General features: G+C 52.0%; 1 protein-coding gene across 5 annotated transcripts in view; it reads right to left on the reverse strand.

The window, feature by feature from the left end:
* Nucleotides 1–2,461: 2,461 nt before the first annotated feature.
* Sgsm2 (small G protein signaling modulator 2) overlaps nucleotides 2,462–22,097 on the reverse strand; it is a 42,222-nt gene continuing 22,586 nt past the window's right edge. Inside the window, 20 exon segments of one of the 5 annotated variants that reach the window (NM_001440116.1) lie at nucleotides 2,462–4,056; nucleotides 4,262–4,429; nucleotides 5,227–5,323; nucleotides 6,501–6,610; nucleotides 6,748–6,830; nucleotides 7,226–7,350; nucleotides 7,602–7,982; nucleotides 11,061–11,243; nucleotides 11,487–11,615; nucleotides 12,080–12,225; nucleotides 12,306–12,370; nucleotides 13,218–13,371; nucleotides 16,998–17,132; nucleotides 18,554–18,680; nucleotides 18,817–18,977; nucleotides 20,102–20,169; nucleotides 20,566–20,690; nucleotides 21,140–21,274; nucleotides 21,533–21,678; nucleotides 21,774–21,841. In NM_001440116.1, coding sequence (NP_001427045.1) covers nucleotides 3,968–4,056; nucleotides 4,262–4,429; nucleotides 5,227–5,323; nucleotides 6,501–6,610; nucleotides 6,748–6,830; nucleotides 7,226–7,350; nucleotides 7,602–7,982; nucleotides 11,061–11,243; nucleotides 11,487–11,615; nucleotides 12,080–12,225; nucleotides 12,306–12,370; nucleotides 13,218–13,371; nucleotides 16,998–17,132; nucleotides 18,554–18,680; nucleotides 18,817–18,977; nucleotides 20,102–20,169; nucleotides 20,566–20,690; nucleotides 21,140–21,274; nucleotides 21,533–21,678; nucleotides 21,774–21,841 — 2,695 coding nt within the window. In that variant the 3' untranslated portion in view covers nucleotides 2,462–3,967. 5 annotated transcript variants of the gene reach the window in all.

Consider the following 22,097-nt stretch of genomic DNA (forward strand, 5'->3'; position numbering starts at 1 on the left):
CTGAGCCATCTCTCCAGCCCCAATCTCTGAGTTTGAGGCCAGCCTGGTCTGCAAAATAAGCTTGTGCCAGTCAGGGCTATATAGACCCTGTCGTAGAAAACTAAACAAAACCATCAGGGATGACCTGCCTGAGTCAATGTCTGACCTCACAATTGTGACCCAACATAGGACTGTATAGGTCCTCATTGTTTCAAAACATCTTATTTCATCATTAAACGGCTCAGTGAAGTAAATAGGAGGTAGTCCTTTCGAGCAAATCAGAAACGGCCAATGACTTGCCAAAGTCACATAGTTGCACTTTGTTGGTTAGGACTACAAACAGCTTTGATTACTCACTCCAGCAAACCTCTTAGCATTAAGCACTTCTGCCCTGGCCTTCTGGGGATAGATAGCAGAGGCTATCCCCTAGGACCTGGGAAAGATAGATGGTGAGAGGTTTCTGAAAGCCTCTTTGGGCCCTAACATTTCATTCCACTCTGTGAAGCTGAATGAGGTTGGGGGCTAGGATCTAGAAAGGAGACCTCAGCTGGGCACAGAGGACTAATGACCAAGCAGCTCTGGCTGGGCAGGGCTGTCTTGGAGGCGAGTGGTGGGGAACAAGATCAAAGATCCTGTTAGTTATCTGATGTGGATTAGGTAGGTGCTTTCTGTTTGTATATAACCCCCTTTTGTAGGAGTTGGGGGGGTCATTATCCTCAGGAAAGAAATGCTGGCCATAAATAGCCTGGACTCTTCTCTTTTGGAGGGCCACTGAAGTGTCCGTTCCAATCTCCCACATCAGCCCTTCTGACTCATGAGATGTGAGCGCTCTCTGCTGGTGGCAACAGGAAGAGCTTGGTCCTGTCTACTGGTGCAGCAGGTTAAAGGCGAGGGTTACTAATGCTTGGAGAGTGCTCACTCACTCAGTCTTGGTACTGTACCTAGCACTGCAAATAGGAAGCCCCTGCCCTGGGGTTGCATCTTCAGGATGAGCAACAAACCATTTTCTTCTCTGTGCTCAGAGCTCCTGCTGGGGATTTAGCTCAGTGGTAGAGTGCTTACCTAGGAAGCGCAAGGCCCTGGGTTCGGTCCCCAGCTCCGGAAAAAAAAAAAAGAATACTCACGAACAAGGCTGTGTCCATGAAGGCCAACGTACCAGAAGGCTAGCCCAACCCTCTGGAGACACCTTTTGGCTATGGGATCCCCTGTAGTGACTACATAGCCAGTTAACATGTTGAGCAGGGAGGGCAAGTAGGGTAGGTTATGAAAGAGCCAGATTACTCTCAGGTTGATTGCCCAGACCTTTGGTGAATGTGGACACAGGAGGATTCACAGTCACCCAGGCTACAGAACCCACTGCAGGCAGGACAGGGGAACTGTTTTCCTAGAGGGTTTACCAAGTCCCCTTATACAAGCTTCATGTGTCTCAGTTTCCCTGGCCAGCCCTGGTCATTAGTCTATATTCTGTTTTAGCTGGTGCCAGACTGCTAGGGCTGTAGACTAGAACACTCAGCTTTTAAGAAACTGGTCATGGTGGGGTTGGGGATTTAGCTCAGTGGTAGAGCGCTTTCCTAGGAAGCGCAAGGCCCTGGGTTCGGTCCCCAGCTCCGGAAAAAAAAAAAAAAAAAAGAAAGAAAGAAACTGGTCATGGACCCTAGGGTTCAGAAAGCAGGAGTTACAGGGCTGTTAAAGATATGATCAGAAGCACTGGGGTAGGGAAAGGCAAGATGAAATTACAAGCAGGCCCTTTCCATACCCCCACAGCAGCTGTACCCTCTAGCTGCTTCCCCCACACCGATCCAGGTGTCTCAGAGGCATGCTCAGTGGTAGTGAGGGGGCTCAAAGGGCAGGTCTTCTGGTGGCTGAGAGCTGGAGTCTCATGTCATTCCTCACTAACGTTACTCCTCGCTTTGATAACCTGGCTGCGGTGGGGGGTTAACTGGGGGACAGAAGAGGCTAAGAACTTACTCTCAACTATAGGCTAGAGGCCCTACTAGTCAACCCAATTTTTTTTTAAGCATTTATTTATTGTGTATACATCATACAGCTTTCTGCCTGCGTGTATGCAACTACAGGCCAGAAGAGGGCACCAGACCTGATTATAGGTGGTTGTGAGCCACCATGTGGTTGCTGGGAATTGAACTCAAGACCTCTGGAAGAGCAGACAGTGCTCTTAACCTCTGAGCCATCTAGTCCAGCCCTAGTCAACCCAATTTAAGACCTTGGTTCTGGGATAAGGCCACTGGTATATTGGGTACCTGACTTCCTAACTAGCCCCCGTGCCATGGAGCCCCAAACTGGAGGCCCTTCTCTAGGAAAAACTTTGGTTCTCTTACATCATTCTTTTTTTTAATTTTTGTTGTTTGTTTTTGTTTTTTTAAAGCTGTCACCCTTTACTGTTGGATGCTGGAATGCACAAAACTATCTAACACATGAGCAGAACTGAGTCCAACCAGTCCCACAAGTAGCCATCAGAGCCTCGGGCATTGCCAAATGCATTTTATTGGTCTGTTACATTTAAGAGTATAATTTCTGAGCAAAACAAAACCAAACGAACAAACAAAAACAAAACCAAAAACCCCATACATTCTGCTCCTCACAAAACCAGGGTCACTACAGCAGACACACATTGGCCGCCCATGCTTGGTGGAGGCCGAGGAATCAGGAACAGGGTGGGTAATGGGGTAGGCTGGCCCCACACAGGCTGTGCAGTACCCAGGGGTAAGGGGAGGGCAGGGAAGGCTGTGCTATATGCAGAATGCGGCTGGTTCTTTCTTGTGTTTTTCAACTGCAGCAAGTCTGTGGACCTTGGTGACTTCTAGGCAGGAGCCAGGCAAGGTGTGGGCTCCAGGTCCCAGACTTGGCTTGCATGTGCTCAGATGGTGGGAATGTGGGGGTGACGGAAGAAACAAGCAACATGCCTAGACCTTAGGTCAAGGGCTGGACCTTTGTTGACAACCCTGTAAACTCTTCCAAGGGCCCTCTGGGTTTCCAGGCTTCTCAGCACTCTGAAGCACGTGAAAAGTGGAGCTGGCCTTGCCTCTCACTGGGGATGAACTAGGACTATCCAGGCATTCCCACATCCCTCAGTCCCAGGAATTCATAGATGTCTGAAACAGGTAATGGGTATCCCAAAACTCACAGGCCTGTCCTTGGAGGGAGGTTGTGACAGGACTGTCTTCCTACACTCTCCCTGGGTGGTTCTGCAGAGCAAGTGAGACCACTGCCCTCCGTACCACACAGTGGGCGAGTATGCTGCTTATGTGCACTCCTAGGGGTTTCCAGTGCAGAAAGCAAGGGCAGGGTGCAGAGAGTGACACTGTACACACGAGAGGGTCACTGTGCAGTGGGTGGGGAGTTCGTGGGGTTACTCTGGTGGCCAGAGGCTATGGCAGTGCTGCTGAGGTGGGCCACTCTCACCAAGGGCCCACATCTGACTGCCCCAGAGTCTGAGGAGAGCCTGGAAGGTACCCAAGGTCTCCTGCCCCTAGGACGCATGCCTGAATAGGCAGCTAGTTGAGGCCACGAAAGGCTTCAGGAGAGACATGGCACAGAGCTCCCTGCCCTATGCAACTCTTGCTAGATGAGGTGCAGGCCACTGTAGACCCCACTAACCCTACAGGGCCCCAGGCTGACTGGAAAGGGGCATTGGAAACAGTCCAGACTGAGGCTGCAGTGGGGCTATTCTAAGTTGGTTGAGGGGAACACAGAAGGTGTCCCCCAAGGCAGCCAGTCTCCCTGAGGCCGACCCCTCCCACCCAGCTGTGATCTGCAGGTATCCTGACCCCAACTTGCCCTGCAGGGCCAGCACTGCCCATACTCACATCCCAGACTCACAGTCACTTTGTTAGGTTACACAGCTGAGTGGGTGGGGTTGGCGGGAGTGAGGGATTGGAGTGAGGCAGTTTGGGCTATGATGACCTCTGCCTCTCCCTGCTGGAGCTCAGGGGCCTGGTACCTAGGCTCTCCACTTTGCCGCCTGCAGCCCTCACTTGTTGTCTATGAGCATCTGCACCTTGTGGACCAAGTCCCGGGCAATCCGCAGGATCTCCTGAGCATCGTGCCGCTCAGCCCGCTCTGGGGAAAACATGGATAATTATGGGGAGGCTGAGAGGAGCCCTCTGGCTGACCCCTTGCTTAGTTTCTACCCGCTGTGCTCTTGAACCCCGCTATGGGGAAGTAATCCTAGAATTCTTGAGAACCCTCCAACTCTGCCCAATCCAGGACTTGAGCCCCATGCTCCCCTCTAGGGCACAGCCAGAATGGCTGGATCAGCTCATACCATTGAAGAATTTGATGATGTCAGTGAAGTCCATGTTGTTGTCACGGATAATCTCTCTGTAGGCCTCCACCAGGGCCAGGGCGATGAACAGGACAAAGTGCTCTGAGGAGATGTGCCTGGCCGCCCAGATCACCTCCCACACTGCGAACACCTCCTCATACAGCAGCTCTGGGGACAGTGAGGAGCTGGCACTTAATCATCTAGGCACATGGGCTCGGCCCAGCAGCTAGATTCTCCCTCCTGCACCAGCCTAGTTCAGCCTGGCTCCAGCATGGGGGATCCATATCCAAGACCAAGACCCCATCCCTTCCTTTGGATATTTCTGCAGACTCTGTGCGGCACTCACTCTGCATTTTTAATGCTCAGGGGAGCTACAGTTGGGATAAGGCTCCAAAGACCATCGCCTATGAGCAGAGCAGTGGTATGGAGTGGACTCTGGAGCGTGCGAGCGCGCGCACGCACGCGCGCGCGCACGCGCGCGCACCCAGGCAGCCTTACTAGACTCAGGCTGGCCAGGGGCGGGTCACACGGTATGCAGTGAAAGTTACAACGCTGACTTAGTGCTCTCCAGTTTCCCTGACCCCAGTTCTATGTCCCACTCTCTCTTTAAAAAAAAAAAGAAAGAAAAGAAAAGAAAAAGGGTTGGGGATTTAGCTCAGTGGTAGAGCGCTTGCCTAGCAAGCTCAAGGCCCTGAGTTCGGTCCCCAGCTCCGAAAAGAAAAAAAAAAAAAAAAAAAAAGACAGGATCCGAGAGGAGGGGGAAAGGATAGGGGGCTTATGGCCGGGAAACTGGGAAAGGGAATAACATTTGAAATGTAAATAAAAAAAAAATCCAAAAAAAAAAAGGACAGGGTCTTGCTATGTAGCTGAGACTGGTCTTGAATTCCCAGTAACCTTCCTGCTGTACTCTGGAGTACTGGGATTGTAGGCATATGCCATTATGCCCGGACCCACCCACTTCTTACCTCTTTTAAAATCCAGCAGGAACCAGCGATAACAGAAATAGAAGTGGGTATAGTCTCCATTTTGGTGCATCAGCTCAAATAGCTCTGAGTCCAAGATCTCATGAGAGAGAGGGAGAGACACTGACCTGAGCTGCTTCTGTGCCACCCTCAGCCAGGGTCGCTCAACCACCCCACTGCACTGCCATGTCTGTCCCACCATTCCTGTTCATTTGCTCCCTCCCTCCCTCGGCTGTATTCTTTCTGCAGCGACTGCGGTTTCTGGGCATTGGATTTAATCACCAACTTCACTTCTCACCAAAACAGGTTCAGGAATGTGGACACACTGCTTTTCAGTTTGTAACACAGGTAACTGTTTCTGTGTGCTACTGGGGGCGAAACCCAGGGCTTTTCATGGGTAGGCAAGCACTTTACCTGAACTAGAGCTTTGTCTTCAGACATTTAAATCAATTCATTTTAATGCTTTATTTTTAGTTTAAAGCAGTGGTTCTGCCTGCATGTATGTCTGTGTGAGGTGTCAGATCCCCTAGAACTGGAGTTCCAGACAGCTGTGAGCTGCCATGTGGGTGCTGGGAAGTGAACCCAGGTCCTCTGGAAAGCCCCAATTCAGTGTTTGCATATTTGTGCCTGCATGTGGGCACACTGTGTGCTGACCAGGGGCATGTGGGCACACTGGGTGCTGGCCAGGGGACAGCTGCAGGTGTCATCCACTGCTGCTCTCCGCCTTTTATCGTTTTTTTTGAGTACGAGGTCTTTCACTGGCCTTGGACGAAAGTAGGTTGCCTGGCCGAAGCCGCTGGGAGTCCGCTCGTCTCCTCTGTCCCATGGGGCACTAGGACTATAAACTACTGTGTGGCTTTAAAAACAAGACAAAACTACTGGAATCAAACTCAGCTCCTAGACTAAGGTGTTTCTCCAGTCCTTTTGACTTGACAGGTTCCCACCGTAGGCCGGGTGCACCCTGGATTCACAGCAGTCCTGATCAGCCTGTCTCTAAATCCTAAGTGCTGGGATTAGGATCATGTGCCTGGCAGCAATGGTTTTCTTGTTTTTTTAAAGTGAAGGGAATTCAGCTATGGCTGGTGGTGCATGCCAATATCCCAGCAGTCAAGGAGGGGAGGCAGGATTGCTGCAAACTCAAGACCAGCCCCTTGGTAAATAAATATGTGAAATAAAAGTTTACACATAAAGGGCATTTCTGGCCCGACCTCTAGCCTCCCTCTGGCTGGCGAGCAAGCCTAGCGCTGCCCAGCCCCACAGACAGCTGCAGCACTTACCTGGATGAGGGAACGCATGTTGGCAAAGTGGGTGTCCATGGCACCCCCATTGGGGAAGTTCTGGCTCATCCTCTTCATGAGGTGGCTGAAGCAGCTGTAGGCCAGCTGGTCTGTGAGGAGACGGGAAGGAGGCCCCCATGACACCCCGAGAGCAGACTGGCTAATAGTCTCACCCCTTCTAGGACTCTCCCATTTTGTCACCCTGAACCCAGTTTGGCTTTGGGAAGCCCCACGCCCCATCCCTTACCATTGTCAAGGATGACTAGGAGAGGTGCCAGGAGATCACACATGCCCTGCACGTAACCCATATCCAGATGCTCCCACACGTAGCTGAAATGCAGGGATGGTGGTTGTGGCCAAATCATTCTTGGGGACTGCCATGAATGTGGGCCCTAAAACATTCTGTTCCCTACAAGTCAGCCTTTCTTTCCATTTCCTGAAGCAGTTACGTAGCTCTACCCCTGAGGCAGTGGGAACTACCCACGGCCTTTGTCCCCAGGCCAGGCCACTTCACAAGAGGACAGTGAGGGAAACAAAAGGCCACCATAGTCTGATGTGAAGGGCAGTGGAGTGAAAACAGGTACACATCTGCAGTGGGGTGGGGGAATGGCCCTGTAGGGACAGCACTCCACATAAGATGCAGGGAGACCTGACACAGAACAACAGGTAAAGCCCGTGGCCCAGGCTGGGTCCCCAAATCTCCCCCGGCTTGCCCCCAATGGCACCTGCACATGATGTCTCTGAGCCTCTCAAGGTTGGGGGTCGTGAAGTACCAGTAGTTGCGGTCACACCTCTGCACGTCCTTGTCTATGCGGTGCAGATTTAAGGCCACGGTGTCCAGTAATTCTATCTGGAAAAGGGGTGTCCCTCAGAGGTAAGGCTGGCCAGCCCTTCCCAGGCTAGGGCAGGAGATGATGCCCAAACAAAGAAAACTCAGCCAACAAGGACCCAGAATTCTGAGAACAGAGGCCTCTTAGTGATGATCAAGCAAGTCCTTTCAGGATAGACACACCACCCTCCCTCCCCTTGCAGTCAGTCCCCAGATTTTAGTGTCAGGACTCACAGAGCCACTGACAGCAGTATCAGGGGGCATCCACGTACAGTATAGGCGGCAGCACACACAGCTGTGAGCTCCTCCCCGCCTTCAAGCTCACTGGCAGGTGCAAGCTTCTCCTGGCCTGGATCGTGGGGTCCAAGGAAAGTGTGGGCTGCAGTGGCTGGCTCTTCGGAGCCTTCTTCTCCAGCACCATCTTCTTCAAAGCCCACACTCTGGGCCTCATCTAGGCTGGACTGGATGCCTGAGGCCACGGAGTAGTTGCGGGAGGAAGGCAGCCCGGAGTCTGGAGACTCAAACTCCACAGACTGCTGCTCTGCAGCGGCCGTGCCCGGAGTCCCAGCTCCTGGTTCCCGTTCCTGCTTTGGTTTGGAATCTTCAGGGTCCTGAGGCCCAGGGGGCTCTAGATCATCCACAGAGATAAACACCTGGTGGGAGTAAAGAGATGGCTCCATCATCGTCCCCAGGTTAGAATGGTGCTGGGAAGAAGGATTTTCTTCACACTCCCCCCACCCCCCAACTCCCAACCCGGAAGCTCCTGGGCACCAAACTGGCTTCTGACTTAGCCAACCAAGGGAAGAACAAGGCTTTGGGCAAAACCCCAGGCAGGCTGGGCCCATGCAGTGTACTCCGAAGCTCCAGGACACTGCTATAGAAAGGGAGCAGAGGCCCCTGCTTGGTTTTGTTTTTCCCAAGACAGGGTTTCTCTGTGTAGACCTGGTTGTCCTGGAACTCACTCTGTAGCCCGGCTGGCCTCAAACTCAGAGACCCATTTGCCTCTGCCTCCTGAGTACTGGGATTAAAGATATGCATCATCACCATCCATGGTTTTTAAAGGATTCTTATTTATTTTTAGTTACATCTGCATTTGGTGAATGAACGTGAGTGCAGGGACCTACTAAGGCCAGAGCCACTGGGAACTGAACTTTGCAAAAAGCAGTATGTGATCTTAATAGTTGAGCCGTCTCTAGCCCCTAGGCCCTATAACCTCTAGGCCTCAACTCTTGGTCGCCAGTTAGAGCTCAGTGCCATTCTACAAGTCACAGAGGAGTCCAGGAGACCTGCCCTAGTGTTTTGGCAGCTACCAAGTCAGTGGTGTTAGTCTTCAGACAAAGCACAGAAGGAAACAATGTATAGAACCCACCATTACTAACAAGCCCCAGGGGAGAGGTCATACCCACACACTCAATCTTTTCTTTTTCTAACTGGACCCAGTAGTCAAAATGATGCTACAAGGGCTGGAGAGATGGCTCAGTGGTTAAGAACACTGACTGCTCTTCCAGAGGTCCTGAGTTCAATTCCCAGTAACCACATGGTGACTTACAACCATCTGTAATGGTATCTGATGTCCTCTTCTGACGTGTCTGAAGACAGCGACAGTGTGCTCACATACATGAAATAATCTTTAAAAGAAAATGATGCTACAAGTTTTCACTCTGGGTAAGAAGTCTGAAAAACGGAGTTAAGCCATGCTTGTGGAACTCTGTGGCCCTGGGAGGGGGTTGTTGGTAATATACGTGCCAAAGAGCACACAAGGCCACAGGACACGTTTGTGCGGTAAGTTTCTCTTCACCTGTGAGTGGATTTTGGGATCCAACTAAGGTCATCCAACTTGGGCAGAAACTACCTTTACCTGCTGAGCTGGCCCTCTCCTGTCCTAGACTCAGGTGTCTACAAAAGCTAGGGATGAGGAACAGAGCTCACGGGGAGGGACAATGTGTCTTTTAGTTAGACACTTTTTTTTTTTTTTTTTGGTTCTTTTTTTTTCGGAGCTGGGGACCGAACCCAGGGCCTTGCGCTTCCTAGGTAAGCGCTCTACCACTGAGCTAAATCCCCAGCCCCTTAGACACTTTTAAAGAGAATATTTTTATTTTATATATATGGGTGTTTTGCCTGCATTTATGTCTGTGTATCACACACATGCAGGGCTTGTGGAGGTCAGAAGAGGGCATGGTGTATCCTGGAACTGGAGTTACCGACTGGTTATGAGTGACCATGTGGGCACTGGGAATTGAACCCAGGAACCTAGAAGAGCAGCCGGTGCTCTGGAGTGCTCAGTTCGGTCATCTCTGGCTGCAGTATATTTTCTGTTAACATTCATGATTAGTAAAGTATCAACATCAAGCTTTGTCTAACTAAAGAGGCCTTTTCTTTCTTTTTCTTTGAAATAGGAACTAACATAGCCAAGTCTGGCTCTGGCTCTGCTATGTAGCTAAGGAATTCCTGATCCTCCCACTTCTCCGTCTAGGACACTGGGATTTCAGATGTGAGACACTAAGCCTGGCCTTTAGATTTTAATGGTAGTTTATTATACAAAATGATGGGCTTCACCATGGCAACCTTATGCTTATCTGTCATTATATTTCAGAAAGAAACTATTTTGGAGGGGGGGTGGGATATACACAAAGTGGGGGCTGGGGAAAGGCTTAGAGGTTAAGAGCACTTGTTGCTCTTCAGAGAGAACCTGGGTAGGTTTCCAGTATCCGTGACTCCAATTCTAAGGAATCCTGATACCCTCTTCTGACCTTCACGGGCAGCAGGCACATGTGCTGCAGTGACAATACATGTGGACAAAATTCTCATACACATAAAAAATAAATCTTTAAAAGAAAACCACTTGTGGGCTGGGCATGATTGTACACAACTTTAATACTAATATTTGGGAAACAGAGGCAGTTGGATCTCTGTGAGTTCGAGGTCATGGTCTACATAGCAAGTTTCAGAACTACAAAGTGAGAGAGACCCTGCTTCAAAACTAAGCAAACACAAGGATAGAAACAGTGTGTGCCCATAACCCAGCACTTGCACAGTAAGATAGGCAGGCCTGGCGAAGGGCAGGACAGGAAGGAAAAGCAAAACCAAACCCAAACAAACCCAGGTGTATGTGGGGGAAGCAGCAGGTGGCCAGAGCTGCAGCCGCCTCCGCCTCCATCATCAAGGCAGAGTGGCTCAGGAAGAGCCCTCCAGCAGTGCCCTATGTACCTCTGCAGTCGCTTACACAAGGTGACAGAAGACTGCAGAGGGTCCTGCCAGTAGAAAGCAGTGGCCTTCTCTCCAATGGCGTGCCTCTAGTTTTTGGCCAACAGCTTTCTTTCCATGAAGCCTCTTGAATCAAGAGGCACGGAGCTGGAGACGTTTGGAAACTGGGGCCAGACATTAGACAATCTTGCTCAGAGACACTGATCTCACCGGGCAGTACTGGGACCCACGGTAGCCTGTGACTACCTCACATGCGCTCTACACAGGAGAGGTTTCCCTAAAGATCCATTTTCCTCTACTGTTCCTTTGAAACCCGGCACGAAGCAGTGACTTGTTTTTATGTGAAGGTATCAGACATTGCCCATTCTTCAACTGACGTTTTCAGACACTAACACATGAAGCCTCTGTCCAGGACCCAATTACCAGGATTGTGGGCTGGCCCCATGCTTGGGACCCCTGTGCCTACAAGATGGGTGAGTCCCCCAGCATTCCCCTGCCTTCCCCAGCCCTCCACAAATCCGGCTCACATCATTGCTGATGGTGGAATCCCGGTGCACAAGGCGCTGTACGTGGCTATCGATGCTGCTGCCCGAGGAGAACTTGGTGAGCGTGGCTGGGTGAGCCTCCCGCTCCCGCTGCCTCACCACTACCTCGCAGGCCTTCCACTCTGCCAGCACCTGCTGGTACCTGGCTGCCACTGCTGCATCCACCTGCACAGAGCACACCATGACCCTGAGGGGAGGGCACCTCAAAGCCAGCCCAGCACTGGAACTTCAGCTTAGAGGGGATTCAAGGTGAGAGGGCTAAACTCCTCAGGTGAGGACCAGGAGGCTGCTCTGCTACTGTCTTCTCTGTTTCTAGCTAGGAGGGGCTAAGGGTTCCAACCCCTCCCCCTGCCCAGAGTCATTATCCAGCGGCTACTTCCTTGGCTATGTAGAAGCAGGCTCCCTTACCTGCTCCATCTCCTTCTTGCTCATGCCAAACTTGTAGTGGCCAAGCAGGAAGGGCCAGACGTCCTTGCGAATCTCATGTTCCACACCCCCATAGTACACCTGCCGAAGCAGCTCCAGCTCCTTGTAGTTCTGAGCGAGCCAGAGGGTAAAGACCATACACATTACTGTGACCTGGCAGCCAAGCCACATCCCAGCACATCCCAGGGACAGCTAAGCCTGGCTTCAGTGGCTTTATTGAGACTGGGCATACCCTGCTCGGGCAGCCATTGCCTCTTGTTCCCTGGTTACAGCTCTAAGAGATCTTGCCATATCCCCTTCCTCACAGGGCAGGGAAGAGAGCTCTAACAGGCAAAGATCTGTCAGTTCTCAGATCAATATGGAATATTGGGTTCCCGGCCCAGTCCCTTCCCATGCAGATGGGACTCAGCCATACGTCTATGATGCAGGTCAGCCATGGCATCAGTCTAGTTTGTCTACCCAACTCCCTACTGTGTTTTACGGCAAATGAACATCCAGTTTACTGCAGGCCACTGTGTATCACCTTTGCCTCCCAAGTCCCACCCATGGCCTCTGCCTTGGAGGCCCATTTGCACCTTTTTGTCCTTCTGATACTTGCTCCACACATCCTTGGTAAGACCCCCTGAGGCCCCCGGGGGCCTGTCCGGTGGAATAATGTTGTGGTGCACCAGTGCAGACAGGTGTGTCCTCACTGTGGACAGGTGGCGACAGTAGGCTAGCCCTACAGTGGGCAAGGAGGAGGCTGTGACTGAGGTGCTTCCCCACCCCCAGCCCCTCAGAACCCACCTCACCAACACTCACAGCCATAGAAGGCCCGGGACACTATCTGCCTCTTCATGCTCTCACACAGCAGCCTGAGGGGCAACCTGTGGAAACATCCTGGCTCAGAGGGGGAAGGATTGTAGCCCACTGGCAAGAAGGGCTGACACTGTAGCTTCAGAGTGAGGAGACAGGCAAGATGCTGGGGGCTGTGTGGAGAGGGGGAAGTATATAGCTTAGCAGTACAATAGTGTCCCCACCCTGCCAGTCATCCTTGATGCTGCTGTTGGGGGCCCGGCTTTAACTTTGCTACAGTGGATCTTGATTTCTTTATGTATAAATGGAGACACTTCAGGATCAGCAGAAATAGCAGGTTAAAAATGAAGTGCCAGGTGAAGGAGAGAGCCAACTGTTCCCATGTTGCCTCCATACATGGTAGTACTAAGTGTTCCCAGACACGCAGCCTGACAGTGGGACTACAGTGTAATGGGAATGTGAGCAGAGTCTTGTTATCTATTATGTGGAAGCACAACTCTGGGCATTCACATGGTCCTCACCTGCCATAAGAAAGGAGGTGGTATCACCCCATTTTGCAGGGGGAGAAAACTGAGGTTTAGGAACACAGAAGTGCCAGGCTTTTAATCCCGGCACTTGGGAGGCAGAGACAGTCAGCTCTCTGTGAGTGGGAGGCTCACCTGGTCTACATAGAGAGTTCCAAGCCAGCCAGAGCTACATGGTGAAACCCTGTCTCAAACACAACAAAAAGGGAAGACAGAGGCTCACAGGCACTCAACAATTTGCTGAAGTAATTAGGTAGCATAAATGAGATTGGAATCCAGATCTGTCCAGTTTAAAGAGGCAATGCTGTCATGCCAGTGGCACAGCCTGTAAGGACAGAAGGGCACACGTGGGCAGATGCGTTAACAGGAGGCTAGCTCCTGTCTTCCCACTCACCTGTCAGGAGTGCAGCTGCAATGACTGGGGGGTGCATATGGGGAGCTGCTGGAGGGGCAGGAAAGACAGGAGGAGCCCTGGCTACACAGAGGCTCCAGGTGCCAGGCAGTCAGGCTGGGTCCAAAACCCTGCATCTCAATCATGTCGCCGGCATCTGAGGGCAGGAAGGGGCCGAGGTTAAGGCCTGCACAGGCTTTCTCCCCCAAGTGCCCTGCAGCATGCCCGTCTCTGCCCAGAGCTGCAGATGAAGTCACATTGGTGGAAATTCCTAGGGTAGTGCCTGCCTGAACGAGAACCCAGAGATGGAGAGTGAGAGGGTGCCTGACACTGCCCAGCTTCCCCTGAGCCTGGAGAAGATGACAGCCTTCCCATGTGAGTTGTGGGAGATTCGTCTGCCCACCTCCATCAGTGCCAGAGAACACATGCTTCACTAGAGGGAAGAAGAACAAAGGCCTCTGCTCCCCAGAACACTGCCAGTTAGCCTGGGCTGTAAAGGCTCTCAGCCTGCTTCTTTCTGAGACACTCAGGAACGTGTGTGGAAGCCCGACAGAAATGATCAAGATCCTTGAGGGTGCCTCAAGCTATGTCTCACTCGCCTTGGCCTTTCCAAGATCAGGAACAGTGCTTCCTGCCCAAACCAGACATCCTGAAGCCTGCCTACTTAGCAATGGTAGCTCTTGTGTGAGCGAGAATGGAGGGAGCTTCCCATGGCTGGAGGCTGGAAGTGCTGTCTGGGCACACAGCGCCACGATCCAATCCACCAGTCATAGGTGTCCATGCCAAAGTGCGGCATCAGAAGACAGACCGGTGGACATGTCTGTACTCCTGGAGATGAGGCTGTCCCAGCCATCCCTATGACCTAATTAGAAGTGAGGCAAGATTCTTTAGAGTTTCTAGGGTCTACACTGGCAGAACACTGTTCAAGGAGGACTTCGTCCAGGAGCCACAGAGAGATGCAGTGAAGGGCTCAGTAGTGTCAGGAAGTTGGGGAGCAGAAAGAGTGAAGAACAATGAGAGCTGAGTGTGCCAAGGTCTTCAGCAGTGGATTTCTGGGTAAATCTAGCAAGAGACCCTGACTCCCCAGTCTGGAGGCCAAGGCCTGGTGTTTTTAGTGAGCCAGACTCCAGCTCTGGGTGTGCCTTGGTGGTGAGGGCTGAGCTGATTTCCCTCTAGTCCCCTCAAGGGCTGCCCTGCCTTGTCCCCCCCAGACCTGTGGGTAGGATTGTGTCAGTATCTGGACCTTCAGCTCCACCAGGAGGTAAATTAAGGGAATATGTTTGGTAGGGGCTGCGGCTCTGGGAGTGAGGGGTGCAAGCCATGCTGAAGACTCTGGGAGCAGCGAGAGAGGGGAAGTGCAGGCCGGGGAGGTTTGGCGCCTTCTCTAGCCCCTGCAGCAGGCAGGAGGCCAGGTGTGGGAGGAGCCAGGGGAGGGGCTAGAGGTGGGTGGGGAGGAGTCAGCCCAGCCAGGCAGGCAGCAGGCAGCAGGCAGGGATGGTAACAGGTGCAGGGGGTGGAGGATGGGCACAGAGGGAAACAAGCTCATGCCCAGAAAGTTGGGCCCAACCAAGGCACATATCCTGGGTCAATGCTCTTCACCTTAATTCTCCAGGAAGGAGCTGAACCAGCCAGCACTGCACACTCTCTACACTGTGACAGCCCAGCGTAGGCAGCTGGAGCTCTGGAGTGACTGGATGAGTGACTGGTGAGGCAGCAGGCTGGACAGGGGTCTGCTGGGTCAGCTTTGACTCTGACTCTCTCCTCTGAGCAGGAGGAAAGTATAAAGCAAGCAATCAAGGTGGGTGAACTACACAGCTCCTAGGACTCCGAGTGAAAGGTGCCTGGCCTGGAGCAGAATTAGAGTGAACAGCATCTCTGCTCTGTGGGGGGGCAGCAGGAAACGGAGAGGGGAAGGAAGAGACCTGGACACCCCGCCACTTAATTACATGCACAAGTCAAGCATGTTGCAGGCCTGACAAAGCAATGGCAGTGTTGTCATTATGGACTGGAGTGCACGGGGGAGCTCCCACCCCCATGCCTACTCTCCACTTCTCTCCAGATTTTCTTCTCACACCTGTACCCCTTCCCCAAGTACTGGGGTTACAGGGGCTATGCAGTGGACTGGTCTAATCCCCAAACTCTACAAAAGGATATCCGAACTACTTCCAAGGCCTCTGGACCCCATGGACCTGGACGAGGACTGATTTAGAGGCCTCAGTCCTAATACTAGCTAGTGTGCTTTCTTTTTTCTTCTGAAATCTCAGGTTTCCTGGGCTAGCTTCAAACTCCCTATGTAGCTAAGGCTGACCTTCTGACCTTCCTCCTTCTACCTCCAAAGTGCTGGAATTATACGTGTGTGTGCCATTCCACCCAGCAGTCAGTGGCCTTTCTACTGCCAAGATGCCAGTTTGAGGGGCAATGAGTTCAACCTTCCCACATAACTCAAAGTCAGTTAACCTGTAAACAGTGTTGTGCAAGTCTACAGTATAAACAGCTAGATGGCAAGTATGTGTCCATAACTTAAAAAGTAGGGTAATCCACGGCCTACGGGACTGGAGAGGAAGGCAGAACTGTGGCAGGAAGGGGAGCAGCGACAGAGTTCCTGATGGGTGTTCTGAGCCACAGGCCTGGCTGGCAGGAGTAGGAGAGTCATTACAAGCTGAGTGACTTGCCTAGGACACTTGCTGTGCCCTTAGCAGAACTCTATAGAAGTGTCAGAAGAGAGGCAGAGTGAACAGCATCTCGGTAAGGAGTATAATGTATTAGACTCCCTTTGAAAAAGCAAGAACCAATTAAAACTCTGTGGCATGGAAATGGTGGGGACAAGAAAATTTCCTAGCATCTAGGAGCTAGTTGAGCCTCAGTGTCTCTGTCCAGCCTTTCCTGAAGCCCCTCCTCTAGCCCTCATAAGGCCCCTGGTTGATGTTTCTCCAAAGAGTGGGGCTCCTTCTCTTGGAGACAGCTCTATGTTAAAAAAGAATTCGGTGGGCAGAGGCATGCTGAGGGGCAGTTACTACCATCCTATGTGGTCTCCAGGGAAGGCAATCCCAGACACCATGGAAGTTGAGGTCCTAGAGTTTGGGACACTTGGGTAACACCACTGGCACAGCACTGACACCAGCGAGAAAACCAAGTCTGGAGATACTAAAATACTTGCCCAACCACACAGTAAACCAGGGGCACGTGGGGCAGGAATCCATGTTGCTGCTGGGAGCCTAGACCAGTTCCTGGATACTCTGTGGTAAGTATTTCTAGCTTCATGCCAAAGTGCCAGGTCATATACTACACCCTCACACACGGGACGATCAATGGTTGGAATCTCTTCTCCTGGGGACTCTTATCCCTCACCTCTGTCCAGCCCCACCTCTGCCCCATCTTAAGTCATAGTCAGAAGCACAAGGCTGCAGGCTGGCTTTCCTGTCAGCAGAGAGAATGAAAGAGACCACTGCTTGGCATTTGTAACGTGACTGGCAGGAATAGGGAGAGGCTCTGAGAGCCATTCTGGTCCCCAAGAGGCCATCAGATAGCCAGCCCTCCTCCAGTGGCTCTCTTTCTCTCAGCATAAAGCCCCTCTCCTCATTCAGAGCCATTTACTCTATACATTCCCTCTTCTTGCTGGACTCCTTGTGTCCTCACTGATCTGCCTCTGACAGAAGGAAATGGCCCTGCGTGTAAGTCCCCTAATGCCAACACTGCTGTTTGAGCCCCTGCAGTGGGTGGCAAGTGGGCCCAGGGGGGTAGGGTGGAGGATGAGGTGAGTCAGGGATGGGGAGGGATAAAAACCTTTCATCGGATTGGGAGCTGTGAGGTTCCGCGAGCAGATCATTGAGAGCATCGCGTGTAGTTTATCCTCCTCTTCCTCATCATCGTCCACCGAGGCCGCTCGGCTGGCCGCTAGGTGGTGGTAGTTAATAGTGACTGCTCAAAGAGAATAGCGAGAGAGGCAGAGGCATGAGGACCCTAGTCCCTGAGCAGGAGAGACCAACTGCCCTCCTTGAGGTGAGTGGCATGGAGACTGAGATCACCTTGAACCTGCAAGGTATAGAGGGTATGGGGTGGGGGATGGTAGGGTGCGGGCTAAGAACCTTCTGTGGTTATTAGGAGAGGATGGAAGGGGTGTGTGTGTGTGTGTGTGTGTGTGTGTGTGTGTGTGTCTAGGAGACCAACTCTGACTAAGGCTAGTTGGGACTCTGGCCAGATGGATCTAAAATAGATCTAAATTTTTATTTAGCTTCTGTCATAGTTGGGCTGCATTTAACCTAAAGATGACCTCAAGCCCTCATTTTAGGAGTATAAATTCAACCTTCTTCCAGGGCCCTCTCAGAGCCACCTGGAGAGGCAGGAGTCACTTAGCTGAGCTGTAGCTCTCGGTGCCTGCCTCACCCTCTAGGGAGGGAGAGGTCCTTACAGTGATGTGAGCAGAATGGAACATGTCACAGGCTGAAGAAGGGGGAATGTAGGCTCCAAGTTGAAACCTAGCAAAGTCTGAGGTGAAATGCAGGTCTACAGCATTCTGCCTGTAGCTGCCTCTTATCTGGAACATCTGAGAGGAACAGAGCAAGGTCCTCCGAGCCTATTTGGATCACTTGTGCTGTGGCTTCGGTGTACAGCTGGGGTCACCCGCCCATCAGCAAGACACACTGTGGTTAACTTTTTGGCACAAGTTAGGCAATGCAGGGAGGTGGTCGGGTTGGCAGTGATCACTGTGGACTGGCAGATTCCCTGACTAAATGTCCAGAAATGCAAGTCTAGTGCAGAGAATCCCATGGGTAACAGCAGCATTGAGCAGAAAGAGCAGATATTTCTTGATCAGGTCCCACCCCACCCCCACCCTGACGCCCAGATGCCTCAGGCCACAGCCCTCAACAAGCAAGCTTCAGGTGTCCTCTTCAGAGGATGCTCTGTGTCAGAGGCTGGCTTGAGGAGGACCTTGGCTCTGGAAGTGAACCTGCACTGTTCAAGAAGCGCAGCTCCTGTGCCCAGGCACAGGTCGAGGTTGGATGTGGACTGAAGCCGGGAGGAGAGTTTTATTCTAGGCTGAAGAGGAATGGAAAGTTCCCCACCTTCTGTTGATATTTCTGGCTTCCCTTTCCTGCATCATGGCATGAAACAGTACTAAAATACGTGGGTAGTGATCCTTGGGTCCCCTGAGCTGGATCAGGGTGACCTGGAGGGATGACATCTAGGTGAAATCTGTGAGTGAAAGCTTCAGTGGGGGGGCTGTTAAGTGATGACCCTCTTGTCTCCAGCTGGCCTGGCCAGTGGGCCTGCCTGACTCAGATGACACAGTGCTCTCACACGCCCCGAGCGTCCTTCACAGGGGATACGAGGACACTCACTGTGCTCATGCCTATGTCCAGGGTAGATGATCCGGAACACATAGTCTGTTGCCCGTCCAACACCAAGCTCCTCCGCATCAATGGACCGAATGCTGCTGCGTTTCCGTAGCTTGGGGAAAACCTTGCCCTGCAGAGGAAGCAAATTGTCAGGCTGCTCAGTGCGCAGTCCCACCCAGGGCTTTTTCTCAGAACTCTGTGTAGAAAGGAAGAGAGGAGGCTTCCTTCACCCAGCCCTGCACCCAGAGCCTCCCCAGCCAAGATACCTTTCCCTGCTGGGTCCACAGCGGGGGCTCAAGCTGTCCACGAGGCAGCAGCCCATTCTCCAGACATGACAGGAAGGACAGCAGGTGTCCTCCCTGTGGGAAGTGTAGTGGCGGCCTCTGGATGCCATCCTGGCTCACCAGCACAAGCGTGCCACCGCTCTCTGGTGGGGGTGAATGCCCACGAGTGAGGCTGGGGCCCATTTTGAGACCACCCGACCCATCACCCTGGCCCAACAGGTGAGATTTCCCAGGCTAGGAAGGAGGGCAGACAGGCTAGAATAGGCCTTGGATGCTTCGTTGACAGGAACAATGGAGGGCTGGCAAGACAGCTCAGCAGGCTAAAGTGACTACTGCAGAGCCTAAGGATTTGAGTTTCATTCCCATTCCTGGAACCCACATGTTGGAAGGAGAGAAGTGACTCTGGCAAACTGTCCTGAGGTCTCCATGTGTACTGCAGTGCAGGAGTGAATGTGCTTACACACATAGTCTAAATAAACGAAAAAAAAAATGAAGCTGGGAAGTTTGTCTCGGCTGTTAGAGCCCTTGTTGCTCTTGCAGAGGACCCAGGTTCAGTTCCCAGCGCCCAGACAGCAGCTCACAACTCTCAGCAGTTCTAGTTCTGAGGCTTACCTGGGCCAAAACATACATACACATATACATACACATACATACATACATACATACATACACACACACATACATACATCTCTCTATCTATATCTATCTATCTATCTATCTATCTATCTATCTATCTATCTATCTATCTATAGTTATACATGAAGGTGAAACAACCATACACAAAATTTTTTGTTTGTTATTTTCGAGACAGGGTTTCTCTGTGTAGCCCTGACTGTCCTGGGCCCTCAACTCAGAGATTTGCCTACCTCTGCCTCCTGAGTGCTAGAATTAAAGGTGTGCACCAGCACTGATTGCTTGGCTATAAAAAATTTTAAAAATAATTTAAAAATAATAATAAAGGTTGGGGATTTAGCTCAGTGGTAGAGCGCTTGCCTAGCAAGCGCAAGGCCCTGGGTTCGGTCCCCAGCTCCGAAAAAAAAAAAAAGAAAAAAGAAAAAAGAAAAAAAAAAAGAAAAAAATAATAAAAAGAGCAGGCTGGGAGTGTGCCTCAGTAATAGAACACATGCTTAGCACACACAATGCCCTGATTCCTGACACTGCAAAATAAGGCCATTAGGAGGGACACAGAAGTCTAACAGGCCCCATGCACAGTGCACAAAAGAAAGAGGTGTCGTCCCACCTCTGTGCCTTAGACAAGCAGACTCACTTTGCTGGTGGCAGTGGACGCAGACGATCTGACTGAAGGGCACCACCAAGGCGTAGTCCCAGTACACACTAAAAAGGAACCAGATGGTGTCACTATGCCCAAGACCTGCCTCTGTCAACTGCTCCTATCAGCCCCTGAAACTATGTTGAAGATGGGGCAGCAGTAGCCAAGCAATGACCAAGGCCAGCCCTGTCCCTCTATGTCTCATGCTGTTTTCCTGGCACGGAGTCTGGCAGTCTTAGCTATCCAGCACTTGGCTTGTGCAAACCCCGCCATGGCCAGGCGTGGCTCCGTTTCGGAGGGCTTGGGAATCACTCCAGGCAGCCAGTCTCTCCCTCTGACTCTTGGCACTGGGATAAGGAGTAAGTCTGGGCCCTTGGAGTCTGCCTTGTTTCTCCGCTCCCTGCCCTGGGCCAAGTGTCCACTCCCTTCCTGCTTCCTTAGAGCAAGTGTAAAACCCCCACCTCTTTTCTAGCTCCGAGTCCCCGAGAGTCCCATTCATGAGTTGGTTGGGAGTCCACTTCAGGGTTAGGTTCTCTGCAGACTGGTGCAGGGAGAGGTAGCCAGGGACTGCCTCCATGTCCTCCTTCTATGGGAAAGAAACACATCAAAAGACAGAGACAATATGGGCCCAAGAGTCTCATAGGATGGCCCACGCAAATGAGCCCAAGAGACCAGGCCAGCAATGGAGTCCTAGGGCTAGAGGTTGGGTAGAGCCAGGAAAAGCAGAAGCTAGATCTGGATAGTTCTTCCAAGTTGGCTCAGTGCCATGGCTCTGTCCTGTCTGCCTGGGTGCCATGTGTACCACTGGCCAGCCACACCCATGCTGCCAGCTGGCTGCCCTCCTAGCCCTGGACAGCCTGGATTTCAGCTAGCCAGGGTACATGTCATCCCTGTCTCCTGCCAACTCCAAGCTGGGCATGAGTCATATGACAATGAAGTGTGGGTAGAATGGTATCCACTTCTCTCTGGTCAAGTACTGGAGCAAAGAAATTGGCTTCTGGTCCTGGGACCTTCTAAGGAGGGAAGCATTCCTACCGGCTGCACCAGCACGTTGTTCTTCCCATAGAGCAGCCGTGTTCTTGAATTCTGGTGCAGAGACTCCACGTATTCACGGGCACAGGCAGCTAGCCGGTCTTCCGAAGCACTCCCACTAGAGTGGCGCTTCCGGATCTGCCAGGAAAGTCACAGCTCAAGCCTCCCCCCAACCCCGGGGGGGGGGGGGAAGCTGGCCTTAGGACCTAACCTTCCCGCTCCCATGCTGGCCCTCTCTAGCTGACTCTTTGCCACCCTTTGCTCTCTAACCAATAGAAAGATGGGCTACTGGCATATTTGCAAGATTTAGTGTAGACAGAGGTTCTCCTGGGTACCTCTTGGGGCCCATGAGTATAATTGGAATAAGTGGCCACAAGAGGTGTGGAGAATACTAACCCCCAGGGCAGGACGCTTTGCTGGGGAGTCCTGACGGTTAGGGGGACCCCGGATACGGTGCCTTTGAACTAGCTCATCAGCAGAGGGGTCAGTCCAGTAGTGGTCAGCTGTCTTGAGCTTCGTGTATTCCAAGGCACAGGGTCCCACTAAGGAGACAGGGATGGGTAATTAGCTGGGGCTCTTTCCTCACTCGTCCCTCAGCCCACTAACCCAATACAGGCCTTTAAGTTTTCAAGCTCACCTAGGAGACATGCCAGGATTGGGCCAAACACAGGGTCTGCCAACAACGCTTCCTTCTCGTAATACTTGCTGCCAAGAGGAGATGGACAGGGTGACTACCAGGGCTCTTGGACTCAGGCCAGCGTTGAGTGTGGTCAAGCTCACTCAGGAGAAGCGTGGCCAGAGACCCGATTCATATCAGTCACCAAAAAGGAATGAGTCCATAGGATGGAGTGTTGTAGGGTTCTTGGCGTGGTCTATACTCTTGGGGTGCCAAAGGAGGGCTGGAGGCCTGCAGACTACCATGGAGTATTAACCATATAGAGGGATGAGGCTGAAGTGGGCC

This window comes from Rattus norvegicus, chromosome 10, assembly GCF_021556685.1.
Source record: "Rattus norvegicus strain SHRSP/BbbUtx chromosome 10, alternate assembly SHRSP_T2T, whole genome shotgun sequence".
NCBI lineage: Eukaryota > Metazoa > Chordata > Mammalia > Rodentia > Muridae > Rattus > Rattus norvegicus.